The sequence below is a fragment of the Sardina pilchardus genome, chromosome 15 (assembly GCF_963854185.1).
Source record: "Sardina pilchardus chromosome 15, fSarPil1.1, whole genome shotgun sequence".
Taxonomy (NCBI): domain Eukaryota; kingdom Metazoa; phylum Chordata; class Actinopteri; order Clupeiformes; family Clupeidae; genus Sardina; species Sardina pilchardus.
Window position 1 is genome coordinate 12,509,927 of NC_085008.1, and position 16,161 is coordinate 12,526,087.

The window sequence follows — 16,161 nt, forward strand, 5'->3', positions numbered from 1 at the left end:
CACAATACAGTAATTTCAAACGTCTCACAGCTCTCTTCTTTAAATAGAGTGCAGGCTCACATGTTTGGCAGTGTCGCAACCACTGGGAGAGTGTGGATATGAAAAAGAAATATGAAAATTTAAAGAAGATGGGAGTTATTTCTTTGTTTACTCTGACTATTTGAACAAGCATTACTACTGTATGTGTGTGTGTGTGTGTGTGTGTTTGTGTGTGTGTGTGTGTGTGTGTGTGTGTGTATGTGTGTGTGTGTGTGTGTGTGTATGTTTATGTGTTTGTGGTTGTGTGTGTGTGTGTGAGCATGTGTGTGTGTGTGTGTTTGTGTGCATGGTGGGGGTTATGGCAGGGGACCAGTGTGTGTGGGCCGCAGCCAGCTGTTCCTACCCCTCCACCCATGAATAATTCACCCGGTTCTAAGGTGGCCCTTCCTGGGCTCCACTGCGTTCTCACCTGCCGTCCTGCAGGACGGGCCAGTGCTGGGCCGTGGTGTTGGGGGGGGGGGGGGGGGGGGGCACGAGCTGTAAGCTCAATGAACTGGCAAAAGCAGGCAGGCGTCTGAGCAGACCACGTTCTGAATTATGAATGTCCAGAGCATTGGTCTGCAGTCAGAATAAGTTTTCATCTTATTCGCTACGGCTGACCCTTACGCTAGCTTTGTTGATTTGCTTTGTATTTTCCTGTTTACATTGTAATGTATGTTGTGTGTGGTGTCTTAAGCTTCTGGGACCTTGAATTTACCCTTGGAGATCAATAAAGTATCTATCTATCTATCTATCTATCTATCTAGCCTTACGGTGTTGTGCTGTTTTGCTTTGTTCTCTAATGGTACGAGCGCTAAGGCCTCCGTCTCCATGCATGGTCAGCCTTAAGCAACTGACCTCTAAGGATCTGATTCCACTCTACAGTAATAGAAAATTGCATCTGTAATTGATAGTCTAATGTTCGACAACAGACTGTTGGTAAACTGACGGTGCGTTCAAGCCTGCAGGCTGTCCTCTCACCTTTCTGGGGAGCGTGCACGGAGATGAAGAAGCTTTCGGGGGGTGAAGGGTTGTCCACATCACTCAGGTAGAACACAAAGCGGTCGTGACCTTTGAACCCAGTGAGGGTGGTGTGTTTGTACCACAGTCGGTTCAGCTCCACATCCTCCTGAGTGAAGTTCTGTCCTGGATTCAGATCCAGCCACCCTCTGTGTGTCTACACAGGCCGGCACAAGACCCACACAAACATGAATACAGGGTTAGTTGTGCACAAAACACCTCTGAAGAAATTCACTCAACATCCAAGCAACAATTATTGCATGCAATCATTTATTTCCATTTCAACAATACGATTTGCCGATCAATATTATAGTGCAGTTACCTGGTGCTAAATTAAAATAATTCACCAATTGATCTCAACTGTATCTCAATTCAGTTGCTTACACCAAAAAGTGATATCCCAGCAAATGTATATCCATTAAATGTGAATGTAAAATATATATATATATCAAAAGCCAGTACTGGAACACTCTTTCAATATTTCCAATTCTTGCACATAGGTTTTTTTTTTTATCTTTTAAGTGGCCAGTCACCTTCAGCTGCAGTATGCCAAACTTGGGTCCAGCATTGAGGATGTAGTAGAGCTGATGATTTGGGGTGTCCTGGTCCACTGCCTCAAGCGTCACGCTGGAGATGACTCTGTGACCTTTAACCTCCATGTCCATACCTGCATTTCTGGGTGGGCAGACAACGGGAGCAGAGGAAGAGGCTGAGAATGAGGCAAACAGCACAGTTAAAGCCTCCCCGTCTCCTTAATGAGTAAATAAATAAATAATCCAGCCTGCCTCCTCAGTCCCGCTGCCTCAGAAGGAACAAAAGGCAAGAGGGACTGGCCTGTCAGCCCCAATCCACAAGGACGGTGAAATGAGGAAGCAGGCGTGTGCCAGAAAGCCGAATTATTTCTGCCGCGCTGGAGCTTACAAGAGGAACCCGTGCCAACGCACTGAGTCAAATAATAAAATTCCTGATCTAAGGAAAATTATGAACACACACAGACACACACGCACATACACACGCACACACACACACACAGACACATTGTGGATTAAAGCAGGTCCTGATTTACTCAAGGATGTAACTTAATTCCCAGTCACTCATTCAAGGGGACATGGCAGATTCCCCTGCCACATGTGCAGTGCAGGTTGTGTTGACCCCCAGAATCCCTTACTCCCCACCCACCAACCCTCTCTTACACACACACACACACACACACACACACACACACACACTGTCCCAGTCCCCCCCTCCGACCCCCCCCTCCCGTTCTGTCCGCTTTTTTGGCTGGCAATATGTCCCTGGGCATCCCTACTTTAGCAGCCGTGGCTTTTCATCATTGACTGGTCGGATGTGGACCTGCGCTGTCCCCTGGACTACGTGCTTGCCATCTGTCAGCTGTATGGTGAAGGCGTCCTGAAGGGTTTCCGTGTCATCATGCATGTACACGATCTTCATCCCTGCCCACGGGGAACACAGGGGGTCAGGAGGAGGCAAGGCAGGGAAAAAACAAACATGGAGAAAAGGAGAGGACGAAAGACATAAACACGGTTAGAGGTAGCCAAGCGAGAGGAGTGCACAAACAGGCCATTTTTTTTTCTGCCTGTCTGTAAGTGAAACGCACTCAGTGGCACCTCACAGTAGCAGTATCTGTTGTCTATTGACATTGTCTTGTCCGTTGACCCAAGTCAGGGTCACTGAGATTATCCTGTAATAACCGCAAGACTGGAATAACCCCTGGACAATTATTTGTTATTTTGTCTGTTTATGTCTTTTGGAGTGCTTTGGGTTGAACTTTGCGCATACAAAAATGCGCCATAGAAATAAATGTGACTTGACTTGACAGTGTGCCAATCCATCACATTGTGAACATTTATCTGCACACACAGGCCTGGCACCTGAACACCCTATCTTTAAACTTTGCGGGGAATCTGATGTAGCCAGTCGGGTGAACTGAGGTACAACATGGAAATTCCTCACTAAGCAGGCGGCGTGACCCCTGTGCCACTGGGCTATGCTCTCGCAATGCTAAACTGCACTACTTTCCTTTGTTGATTTACTCAGTCTGGTTGACAAATTAGGTACGATTTTATGACACAGCCTCTAAAATTGGCATTATGTGCTAACGAGCACCTCATTAACGAGCCTCACTAACGACGGGTTCACCTACGACTCTTTGAGAGGCCCCCCCATGTGCTAATGGGCGGGGGGTGGAGGTGGTGTGCGGTGCCTGAGCCCGCGCTGCAGAGTGACTGTGAGCTAGTCACGCAGGGAGGGTGCAGTTGGAAGGACTTCTGCAGAGAAGGCACAAGCACCACAGGCTTTCCGTGACCTCTGTGTGCAACATCTGTTCACCAGAGCCAGGACCCAGCCGACGATGACAAACCAGTGTGTCCGGGAAGATATGGGCTGTGTGTGTTGGGGGGGGTTGGGTGTCTGGCCTCGCAATGGGGAGCCAGACCCCCCCCACCAAACACACACACACACAAAAACTAAAATTCCAAATTTCCTGCTCTCTGCAAATCTCAGGACAAGTACTGTACTGTATGTATAATACAGATACAATGACCTGACAATAATGGCTATGGCATTTTAAGGCCTCTTACCCTTACAATCCCAAATCATTTACTACACATAGAAACAGAATGTTTATACATATTCTAATGTAAACTGACTATTAATATTGGAATATTGTTATAGGTGTTTCAGTAATAATAGGCTATGGATCACATCCTATATTATTGAAACACCAATACAACAGAACTCGTTATAATACACACAAACACCACATTAGTTTCCCTGTGGTCTGAACTGACAGGAAGTGAGGAGCGTGAGTGACCTTGTCGGAGCTCTGTGAGGGTGAAGTTGTGTGCGGGCAGGCTGCGGCGCAGCAGCTCCTGGCCCATGTCCTTATAGCGGCTCATCTGGAGGCCGTAGATGCCATTGATTAGGGCGCCATGCTTGGGAGGGCTTGTGACAGTCAGGGTCAGGACGTCAGGAGGGGCGTCCAGATCCACCGCATCCAAGATGGCTGCCGTCAGCTCTTTCATGCCTCCCTCTGTCACCTTTGGCAGGGGAATATAAGTTATAAGTTCTTTAGTGTGTTGTTGTGAACAGCCTTAGAGAGGAAAGTTCACTTTTGAGTGTTTGACTTGGCGGGAATGGGAGCTTCGATTAAGGTGCTTTCCCCAAAATTCCGTACGTAGAATGACATAAATACATATAAATAACAACTAATAAATATAAAATGATCCTTTTTATTCTCTACAACAATTGTTAAAGCTGCCCATTTGGCTGTTCCTTCAACTCACAGTAAAATTGTTGAGAAGGAGAGTTGGAGGCTCGTCGTTTGTGGGGTTGATGATGATGTAGAATGGCACAGCGGTGGACTTGTGGACCCCATCAGTGACGCTCACCACAAAGTGGTCAGCTGTGGACTCCAGGCCCTGGTGTCTTGCCTGGACGTAGTTGATGAAGCCGGAGTTGAGGTGAAGAAGACTGAAAGACACTGGGCAGAAGAAGGACAGATTACCGTACACGTGAATGAACATCTGATGCAAATCGTGTCAGTATTGTTTGAATGAAGCAACCAAGTGTTAAATCCATCAGGCACAGGGTCCAGCAAGAAGCTGATGTGTAATTGTGGATCGCACCATAGGGTGTTTTATCACATACCCACTTTAATTCCAGCATTACTCTTCTCAAACCCAGGGGAGGGAAGGGTGTTCTCAATGAAGCCATTACGAGGAGGTGTTTCAAGATGGAAGATAAGTTCATTGGGGTTTGTGTCAGGATCCATGGTTCCCAGAGTCCCATGACACAGACAGGCAAAGGAGCCCTCGTCCACTACAAACATATCACCTGCCAATCAAACACACAGTAGTTATGGTCCGAACGGTCAGGCATTGTTGTTGTGTTGGTTTATTTTTTCATCCTTCACAACGCAGAGCATTGTTAATTACGATTTGGGCCCATAAACAACGCAGATCCAAGTTCTAGCAATTTGATTTGTTTTCTCCCGCAGCCGTACCCTATTCCTTTCTCTCTTTTTGCCCTCTCTCTCTTTCTCTCTCTCGCTTTCTCTCTCTAATTCCAATTTCCACATCCTCGGTTTGCTTCCTGCCTTCGTTCTCTCTCCCCTTCCGCTCTTTCGGCTCTTGGCCAGCGCGCTGCCACCTGGGTACTGATAAAGCCATCATGTTTGTGCTTACTGGCATCTGCTCTCATTTACTGCACTGATAAATAATGAATGGAGGAGGGAGGCCACTGCAGGAGAGCGGGAAGGATCAGACTCTGCAGCGAGGCGCTGGGATTAGATGACCAGCAGTCTGGGATATAGGTGATAAACCCCCCCCCCCATCCGGAGCGAGCCGGAGAAAGCTGGGAAAAGCCGGATTCTTCCCAGTCTTGGCTCACTGTTAATGCTCTTACAAACAAGTCATTTTTCTTTATTCAATGCAAATTAATTACACAAGTCTCTGTTTCTCCCGCTAAACAAGCCCGGCTTTACCAGGCTCCCGTGGCAGCCGGCAGGGAGAATGACTTATTTTTGTGCTATTGTTGTTTGTGTGGGATTATCGAATTATGAGATCATCACGGCGATGGCGCGGGAAAAGCACATTTTGGCAGGAGACGAGCCAAAAGAGGAGGGGCCCAAGCGCTCCCTCTCTCACCTAAGAAAGAGACAGAGACAGTGTCTTTTTTGTCCTCATTGTCCACGCTCATCTCCAGGGGGTCACATCTCTTAAGTACTTTCCTTCCGTCCCTAGGCAGTACACATGCCCTGCGCTTTTCTCCACACCATTACAACACCAATGTAAGGATTTCGGGCCCACACCCCCCACTATCTCCCAGCAACCACTGTGTTTTCCATTGATAACCAGGAAAAGTTTGTTTTCACAACAGGGGGTTGCTGTTAAATCTCTGGCTCTGACATCAGCAGCTTGTCCTATCTGCCAGGGATGTAACCCTCCTGTCCTCCCTGAGATGGGTGTCAAGCTCTGATTATGGGCGCCTGTGTGTGTGTCTGTGTAGTCGACTTAAAAAACAAAGCAGACCGACAAAACCACATGGGGAATGAGATGAACATTGTTGTAGTTTAGTGTTTTAATTAATCATTGGTGGAACAGCAAACCTAATTTACCGTCGCTTTTTGTCGCTTTTGTAGTGCGCTCAAATGAACCGCTCGCCTCGGTATCCATCTTGATAGAAACAATTTCTCCTATACTCACCTATGGTCACCGATGGAGGTTTGTCATTGACTGGGGTCACTGTAATATTGAGGTCATAAACCGGGAGGGTGCCATGCAAAGGGACGGGCGGAGGCATGACATCTCCTTGGCAACAGACGTCCTGGCCTCCTGCCTCTCCATCAGACACTATAAGTGTCACAGAATCTGAGATTGAGTGGGGTCCAACTTCTCCCCCTAAAGTCACAGGAAAAGGAAATCATGAGACAGACTTAACAAAACACATTGTGGAACTCAATTTACAATTTATTTACATCAAGCATTGTCACAATCATTTGATTTGAGCCATGTTGGTTCTGACTGATTGGTTTCAGATATATGCTGTAACCATGTGTGATCTATCCCCTGTATGTATGCCACTGGACAGCATCTCACTGTGCTGTATAGTACTGATACTTTAACAACTTGCACTTATGCAGCATTTTACGCACATTCAGTTTTCCTACATTAATGAAGTGACACTGCAAGATCTGTGTCTCATAATTGATCAACATACAGTATATCAACCATAAAAATGTCAAACTGTGATGTACCAAACTGCCCCTACATTGCATGTTTATACAGAATTTTCATTTCATAGATTCATACGGTCTATAGATATTCTGACGGCGCATTCAAATGTATTTCAAATGGCATCATTTTCCAGAGCAGCTGTACACCACACCTGTGTGTACATAGTAGATCATTCCTTGTAGGAGGTCCTGTTGGGAGAACTTGTCCACAGGGCCACCTCCTCTGTGTATCTCTCCGTGGCTGGGGGCTCTGGCCAGCATGTAGGTGAGCCGTGCGTCGTCGCTGTCTGCATCTGTGGCAAACAGGTACTCCACGGTGATCTGCACACGGCCACCTTCAGCACAGGACAGTCCGGCACGCAGCCCTGGACCCAGCTGGGGGGGCTCATCGTTCACAGGCATGACCTGAAAAAAGAACACGACATTGACTAATATTTAGTCAAGAGAAAAGTCCGCTGCAACCAGAATTTTGCTCCCTTTATTTTTTCATTCATTTAAAAAAACGTGATGTTTCGGGCCTGTAAGCCCTTCCTCAGACGTTCCTGGCACGTTTGAGGAAGGGCTTACAGGCCCGAAACGTCACAATTTTTAAAAACAAAAAAATTGGGAGCAAAATTCTGGTTGCAGCAGACTTTTCTCTTGACTTAGTACTTGGCTTTTTGTTTTTTAATTGGATGTGCATGCTTTCATTGCAATTTCATTTACTGATATTTAGACTTGAAACAGCAGGTTTAGGAATCAACAGCTGCCGATGACTGGGTGACCAACTGCCAGCTGGCGACACTACCACTCCTCCAACACGCTCAATGTCATGTCATAAAACTACGGAAAATAAAGAAGAACAGTGCCGGGGCCTCACCTGTACTAAAAGCTCAGCCTGGGTAGAGCTGGTGCCATCTGTAACTGTAAGGCTTAAACTGTCCTTCAAAGTCTCAGAATCATCATGGATGTACCTGTCATCACGGAGAAAAACCAAATGGTCAGCCAAATGGTCATTTTCCAGTTCTTAGTTTACAACAAACCAACCACATTTTTTTTTACATTTTCACACAGCAGCCATCAGTAAATATCATCCTACACCTGACTGATAGTGAGGACCCACAGAGGATTGTAATTGAAAACCAGCACAGTGCTTCACAAAAATGAAAATTGTATTTCATAACTGCATGAGTTACAATAACTCTGAAACAAAGACATAAAATGAGGCAGGCACCCGGGTGCTAAGCAATAGTTTGAAGACATCCAGCAGGCGCATGGGACCTCCACAGTGCTGCATGCATTCTCAGCACATTCTCTCCCACCTGACTCGCAGAGCTCGGATGTCCAGCAGGGAGAAGCTGTGGCCCTCTGGGAGAGGGGTCCCCTGTAGCTCCAGCCTCCCGTGGCGGGGAGGAGCATCCAGCCTCACTCTCAGGCCCTCAGGAGGGGTATCCACATCCCGTATCAACAGGTGTTCCTCCGTGAGGAACACGGCTCCACCCTCCTCCACTCGCAGCAGGTTGGTGAACATCTGTGGGGGAGAAGGGAAGGGAGGCCAGGCAGGCAGGGGAGAACTCCTCAGAAAAGTTGACCAAAGTTTCCCTTCTTTTCTTGTCTTACAATAGTGTTAAGTCCATTCAAAGACTCCAATCCATTTCCAGCTCCATCGCTCCCTATAATCTAGCTTTACAAGAATGCTGTGTGTTGTATTGAATAAAACTAAAAGTATCAGATCCTTTTAGTTGGTCTGTTTGTGTGCTCATAAGGCTCATTTGAACTCATTTGGAGTTACTGTATAACAGTAACATTACAAGCACACAATTCAAGGATCAAATAACTGCCATTTGTTACAGTATTAGCATTTCTGACATTTTGAAGTAGGTCCACTCAATCAGTATTTTCCACTCTGAATAAATAAATCTGGCATACATTGACTGTTTATACAATAGCAAAAAAGCATCATATGCATATCATATGTCAAAATCCATCACATTAGTGGTACATACCTCTGGTTTTTGGTTGTCCACCGGCAAGACAGTGATGTTGAAGATGAGGCCACTGAGAGTGCCTCCATGTTGATCACTCACAGAGAAGACAAACTGCACATAGAGTGGCTCCAGCCCGATGTCCTCAATCGGAGGCATGTAGCCCACTTTATGGTGATTTACTGCGTTCTGAGAGAGGAGTCATATCATTGTGACTAATTGTCAACGATGCTAACACCAACATGATTAAATATGACAATGTAGTTTGCATTACTAAAATAAGAAGATTTGTAGACTGTGTAGACTGAAACAATGAATGTGTTAATTAAATTGCAGGCTGAAGGCATTACCTGTGTGAATGACTTGAGCACTGGCACCATATAATCCTTTTTCATGGTATGGGTGGTATCTGTGAAGAATAATCTTCCTGCATCTGGCATGCTGAAATGTTATGATGATCATCAAAATCTATTATTAGCATTTAGACTGTAAGTTTCAGTTTAAATTGAATATTTGTTACATCATACTTGTGATGTGATAGATTAAATGAAAGTACAAGAGCATAATAGTATCCGAGTACATTTAAAGAGATCAAATAAATCTCTTGGAATGGGACGAAACAACTCACCCGGGCTTGTTGAGACTGAAACAGGGCTGCGTAATGAAATAGGCGAGGTCTGTGTCACTGTTTTCTGGGTCCCTAAAATGGAGGTGGCTCTGTGTGAGGTACACCACCTCCGTCTCCTTCACAGTGATAAAGCGCACGGTTCCCGACACCTCCACAGGCAGCTGGTCTTTGACAGGGAACACGTGGACCACCACAGTCTGCAGAGGGGTGCGGACATTTTTAGATAGATAAACAGAGATAAATACAAATTAATTTTAGCATTGATAGAATTGCTTTTTATTGTGATGAAATAGCTGTTTTACTAACAGCATACTGTACACAAAATAAAGCTACTTTACTAATTAGTCTTGTTTAAGGAGTGCACTGGCCTGTCGATCGGAAAGATTTGGAGGCTGATGACTGTCAGAGAGAATGAACTCAAACGAGTCCTCAAACACCTCCTCTCCTGAGTGCCTGTAGTAGATCAGGCCCTGATACAGGTCCCTCTGCAGGAAGCTGCTAACAGGGACTCCTACAGAAGACAAAACTAGTCATGCAATATTCTGCACATTCGAATCCTCAATCAAAAGCATAAAAGATTGTTATTTACAGTAATAATTCAAACAAAAGCAGGAGATGTTCCTGCATGATGGAGATATTTAGTCAGGGTTCAGACTGATCACATCATAATTAAATGATAATGACTGTGCTTATGTATGACAGCTGCAAAAGTTTATGTTTTGTTCAAGGGCGTATCGCAATGTTGGGGCAGTTTACCTGCATCGTACACGGAGGTCTTTTTCACCATCTCCCCAGCACGTGGCTGTGTGACCAGCTGGTACAGGATGTAGTCATCACTGGAGTCCAGATCTGAGGCCAAGAGCATGTACTCCTCCACCCGCACCAGCCCTCCCTCCTGCACCTCAAAGGCCACGTTGTTTATAAGAAAGGGAGGTGTGTCATCTTTTGGCAATATGTTGATGGGGAACTTATGGCGAGTGCTATGACGACCATCGGTGATGCGGAAGATGATGTAGTCTCGGGTGGTGTCACTGTCGGAGTGTTGGTACACCACCACACCCTCACGAAGATCCTGAACTTTAAACATGAAGCCTTTTCCACCTAGGGGAGAAGAATAAAGCCACTCAGGCTGGTAAAATATGAAGAGTTATACATTACATTCATTCTTGTTACAATGTCATCAGTGATTCACTGAACTTGTGACACTAGCTTGTGTTCTTCAATATGGACATCTCTCTCACTTGTGTGACAGTCACCCTTGGCCCGTGTTTTAATCACTTACCTATTCCTCTGTGATTTGATATATTTTTTTGTTTTCTTGGGAGGGAGATTTGTCATTCAACAATGATTAAATTTTTTGAACATAACAAGTTTTCCTTTTGCCCAGAGGCACTCGTGCTGGCTGAGGCTACTCCCCATTGATGGAAAAACAAAAAGAAAAATGGCGCCCTTCCCAGGCAGTTGCATGGCTGCCCACCGCAAGGCTGGGACCACTCCTGCTTGCCAGGGAAACAGAAGGGCAAGGTCAACAGACAGATTGAGTGAAGAATAGTTGCCCAGCGAAAACCTAATTAGCAACTTTACCAAGGGAAACAGCGGTCGCAAGTCCAATGGAGAAACAACTTAGTAATTGGGCCCAAAGGTGGCTGTGGGCAGCAGGCCCAAAAAATGGGGGGACTGTGTCCAATGGAGGCTCCAGACTCAGAGGACAGTATGTGGGAAGGGAGAGGCAGCTTTCCATTTGGCTGAAGGCGTTGGACCCACCTATCAGTTACGCTCCCCAGCGGATGAGCTGTCGAGTCGGAGGTCCAGGTGAGCAATTCCCAGTCCCACCCAAAGTCCTCCAGAGAAGAGGCAGGAGCGTGCGGTGTTGGACCATGACTCGACACATGCAGTGGAGTCGGTCCAACATGAAGATAAGCGTGGGGTCTTTGAGGATGGGAGCCAAACTTATGGAGCAGCCTCCCCCCTGCCCCCGTCTCGCTCTCTATCTCACAGATTATGTATCAGCTCGTGATAAAAAAAGAAGAACGTAAACAGCAATTAAAGTTGCAGCGTGCTGTTGTGAGCGGGAACAGTTGTTCGAGCGGGAGGCTGCTGTTGATTAGACATCCCTGAGAGGAGAGACACGAGAGACGGTCCAGCCCTGGTCCATGGGACTGGAGCCTCTCCAGCTCGGCAGTCACAACAACAAGCCACCGCCAGAGAGCCTCTCCACACAGACTGTCTGCACTCAGACAGCACGCGCAGGCCTCAGCTGCCTTTCATGCTCTCCTTTGTGAAAGAGCCCGGGGCTGAAACGTGTCTTCTCCCTTTGTTGCCTTGTAGACATAATGGCCACAAATGGAGTAGAGTAGTTTTCATACAATACCAATTTGAGGTTCTCGGTAGAAATGGCCTGAGGGCTTGTTCTAGGCATTTGAATATTGAATATTCTTTGATATGCTTTGATATTCTTTTTAGTGTGTTGTGGTGGCCACCCAAGGATATGATACCGTACCATACTGTAGGTATCCTACCTGTTCTGTCAGAGGCCTCTGAAGTGACCTGATTGTCATCAGTCCTTAGAGCTGCCCAGAATCATCAGTGAGAGGAAGGTGGACTGGTGGGGGATGGGAGAGCAGTGCTTCTGCCCCTTGTGCAGTGCGGCATGTAATGGCATAAGTCTTGACAATCTGTTTCATTCTAGCACTGTGAAAACAAAAGGCCTGTCTTCCCGGTGTAGCCAAGCAGAAGGACAGATGCCCAGCGCTCTGGAGACGTCTCTGGGAGCACCCCCTGCGTATCCCATGACCCACCCCCTGGGTCTGTGGCGGCGGCCCATTTTACACCTGATTAGCAAACACATGCAGGCCACCTTGCATGTGTCCCGCCGCTGGTGTGCATGAGTGAAAGCGTACGTTCCCAGCAGAGTGGGGAGCGCAGGAGGAGAGCAGAGGACAGGACCCCCGGTCACATCTCTTACACAGCTATACATAACAATGCTGATATGAATTTATAGCTTTTATCTAAAGCAATTCTGTGGATCTGCAGTTAAGTTTGCAGAAATGAAACGCATATTTCAACTACTATTTCAACTAAATAGTGATATGTGACTACTAGACACGTAATCAAAAGCTAAACAGTACCTCTTGTGTCACATTGTCCCATTACAGACAGAAAACTGGAGGCTGACCCTAATAAATATGCAGCTGCCTGTAAATATATCACACACACACACACACACACACACACACACACACACACACACACCAAGGAATTCCACTGACAGATCAGTAATAAAACTTAGGAGGTTCCATAGAAATGTTCCATAACATGCTATGGGATTTCTCTGCTCACCTCGGACACTGAGTTTGCCATGATGAGGCCCGTCCACAGCTATCAGAGTGACTGCTTTGATATTGTCATTATCCACAATCTGCAGGTTCTCCCAGGTGATTGGCCGAGACTGACCTTCAAGCAGATCCAACCCTACGAAATGCCAAATGTTTCATTTCAGAATAATTTCTCAGCACAGACAAATAAAGGCTCTTATAAAGGCTCTATAGAGCACCGACAGCTCAGTGGAAAAATAAATGGAAAATATGAGGTCTAGAGCCACCATGACAATAAACAGATTGCTCTTCCATGCGTTTTGGACATACCCATGTTCCAGGACACTCGAGGAGCATTTGTTTCTGCTGTGCGAATTGAAAAATGAACCATGATTGGGGCACTGGAGGCAAAGGAATCATCAATGGCCTCAAATTCAACCTGTTGAAATGGTCCAAAATAGTCACGTTGAAAAGACTGTTTGATGGTGATGGTTATAAACCCCCATGTGAAATCAAACCATTAATTTTACAGATATTGTAAACATTTGATTTGAATACCTAAGACGACCTAACCTCATAGTTACTGCGGCGAGTCAGACTGCTATTGGGTGGCTGATAGGCAATCTTCATCTCGTTCAGGTCCTGCCAAGAGAAAGAGCCAACGGGCTTGGTGTGGTCATCCAGGTGGGTTATGTAGCCATCTGCAGGAGGGTTGGTCACGTTGAAGACCAGCCGAGCCTGGGGGGTCTCATGGTCCTCGGCGTCCAAAGCGGCCGTGGTCATGGGAGTGAGGATGAACTGGTCCACCTCCAATATGAACATGGACATGAAAGCTGCATGCGGAGGGTGGTTGGGCATTGCACCGTGGATCAACACTGGCAGCCACACGCTTTCTGCCTGTCACAGACAATCAAGAAGGAAGAAATGCAAAAATCGAATTGGAAAAAGGAGGCTCAAAGGAATACTGAATTCAGGTATCAGGTTTTTGTTTCCACTTTGCGGTTATTCCGCTTTTAACATGCTAAATATGCTGTTACCTCCAACAAAGCCCGAGAGGTTTTGTCTCTCAGTTCCACCCTAATGGGGATGTAATCGATCTCTGGTGAGGGTGGACTCAGATGTTGGTACTTCAGATGTGAAGTTAGGAACTCACTGCAGGTAACCTTCAGGAAGCGTACCTCCCTGTTGCCATGGAGACAAGGTCTGTTTCCGGGGCAGGAGAGGCTGGCTTGTCTACCTTAAGGAGATAAGAAAATGCGAGTAGAAAACCAGTATGTCATAACTGGAGCATAGAGAGGCATAACACAACACTGGTAAAATTCCCATTATGTTTTTAATGTGATGAATGAACTAGTACCTGCATATCTAAACTTAGCTCTAAAGAGCTGATAAAGAATGGTCAGAAGATCATTGGAGATAGCAATGAAGAAGACCAGATAGATGAAGAAGATCAGTGCAGATGGCATCAATCAAATATGATTGATTATAATCTGTGATTTTGTTTCACATAATTCATGGCAAGATGACAAAAACGTCTTAAGTGGAACCTCAGATTTTTTAGTAGACATGTTAATACAATGTATCGGATATTTCATTTGAACAGATTGTCATTAACAGATGCTTTAGCTAACTAATCACTGAGATCTCTCTTGTTTCTCCTCGGGACCCTTCAGAGAGGTACAGTAAGGCCAGATAAGAATAGATTGATAAGAGAAGCAGTGTCTTGCGATCTTAAGTTGAACTTAAATTGGACTTGGGCTGAGACAACAAGAGCAGGTGCTATTTCGTAGCTTGTCCCACATGAAAAAAAAACAAAACCCACTGAGAACCATTTCAGTGAGATAATTTATACACCTGATATTTCACCACAGTATGTTTTGTATAGTATTATTCACCTTTTCTTGGTCCAGCATTTTGGGCCTCTCCTTGGTCTGCTTGAGTAGGATCCTCTTTGACCAGTTGCCCCAGCATTGGAGCATTAGTCTCAGAGGTCAAAAGGCGCACTGTGCAAACAACCTCTGGGCGAGTTGGAAAAGTCAACACGTTGCTGTCTAGGGCATTGGAGAGGCCGTAGAACTCCTGCACCACAAGGGGTACGCTTCCAAACTCCGCAAGCTTGCTGCTGCTCTCCATAATCCTGACTGTGAGTAGGAATGTCTCAATATACGTATCAGTGTCTGTGAATCTAAAGAAGAAACAATACAGTAATGAAGTTAAAGCGATGAGATAATCATTTAGGATATAGTAAACATTTAAATTCTGTTATAGCCTAAAGAAGCCTGTTGATGGCAAACATTATGTAATCTGACGGATGTTTTATACCACCTGTAGACTCTCAGCATGACTGTATCTTCCTCTAGTGACGGGCTGCCATTGTGTGTGTACATCACCTCATCAGGTAGAAACTGGCAATCAAATACCTGATAGGGATAGGGAGTGCAATGGGTCTCTGTCAGGTTCCTTACTTTTCAAACTTGAAACTTGAAACTTGACATGAAACTAATACTAATACTAAAACTAATACTAATACTAATACAGCTAATACTAAATGAATACAGGATCACTGACAACAATGACAGTAAATGGAAGCAGCCCTAGAACATCTGAACATGAGATGGATTATTCCTAGAAGTCGTACCTGGGGGGTGAGCTTGCCCACCCTCTGAGTGACAGGCTCGTTGAGAATCACCTCGACCTTGCAGGCGTTCGTCTCCCCAGTGGCCTTCAGCCGTAACTCTTTATCCGTCACAAACACAGCCTGTCCTCTGGGGACCTCCAGGCCAAGATTCAGTCGCACCAGACTCTCAGCTCTCACATAGTCCAAGATGGCTACCAATATAAACAACACCTGTTGATAGCTGACCTTCTCCATTTCTTTCAGTCTTTTGGACAAATATTTAGACTTGACAAGGTTCTCTATACTGTTGCACCCCTCAGTTTAGGCAACAGTGGGATCAGTCCAGTGCCTGGTATCTTTAGTCCAGTGGCCTGTTACCGTAGTCCTGGTTCCAGTTACTCATCTCTGGAAAACTCCCTCTATGATCTGATCTTCATGATCAAACCACTCTAAAAATCTGGTAACAGAGATAAGATGGAAAGACTTGTTTTATTTTACAGACTCTCAATACATTTGTCTCAGTTAGACTCCACAGAGGCATACTGAGTAGAGTGGCAGCCATGTTGGTAAACGTTTCACCCTACACTTCACTTTAGATGTAAACGCAGCAGGGCACAAGAGCTTGACCCAACTGACCCCAGTTAGGTGCTAGGAGATGGCATCAGAGGGAAGATCAAAGATGAGGCTAAGGTGGGGGGGTTAAGCAGATTCGGACAGGGTCCCTATCCACCTCCACCACCACCACAACATACACAAGTCCACATAAAAAAGAGGAGGTTTGATTGTTTGATTGAGTAAAGATGAATAAAAACACTTCCAAATCTCTGACAGAAATTCAGTGTAAA

General features: G+C 45.8%; 1 protein-coding gene across 1 annotated transcript in view; it reads right to left on the minus strand.

Moving 5' to 3' along the window:
* Window positions 1–15,571, minus strand: part of frem1b (Fras1 related extracellular matrix 1b) — a 24,738-nt gene extending 9,167 nt beyond the window's left edge. Inside the window, 22 exon segments of the mRNA XM_062556501.1 lie at window positions 1,000–1,195; window positions 1,572–1,713; window positions 2,348–2,492; window positions 3,872–4,097; window positions 4,344–4,540; window positions 4,708–4,893; window positions 6,264–6,458; window positions 6,946–7,198; window positions 7,653–7,746; window positions 8,095–8,303; window positions 8,779–8,988; window positions 9,108–9,198; window positions 9,386–9,582; window positions 9,754–9,896; window positions 10,142–10,486; window positions 12,725–12,856; window positions 13,030–13,138; window positions 13,273–13,596; window positions 13,737–13,936; window positions 14,595–14,884; window positions 15,025–15,119; window positions 15,338–15,571. Of these exon segments, the coding sequence (XP_062412485.1) occupies window positions 1,000–1,195; window positions 1,572–1,713; window positions 2,348–2,492; window positions 3,872–4,097; window positions 4,344–4,540; window positions 4,708–4,893; window positions 6,264–6,458; window positions 6,946–7,198; window positions 7,653–7,746; window positions 8,095–8,303; window positions 8,779–8,988; window positions 9,108–9,198; window positions 9,386–9,582; window positions 9,754–9,896; window positions 10,142–10,486; window positions 12,725–12,856; window positions 13,030–13,138; window positions 13,273–13,596; window positions 13,737–13,936; window positions 14,595–14,884; window positions 15,025–15,119; window positions 15,338–15,571 (4,213 nt within the window).
* Window positions 15,572–16,161: the final 590 nt, after the last annotated feature.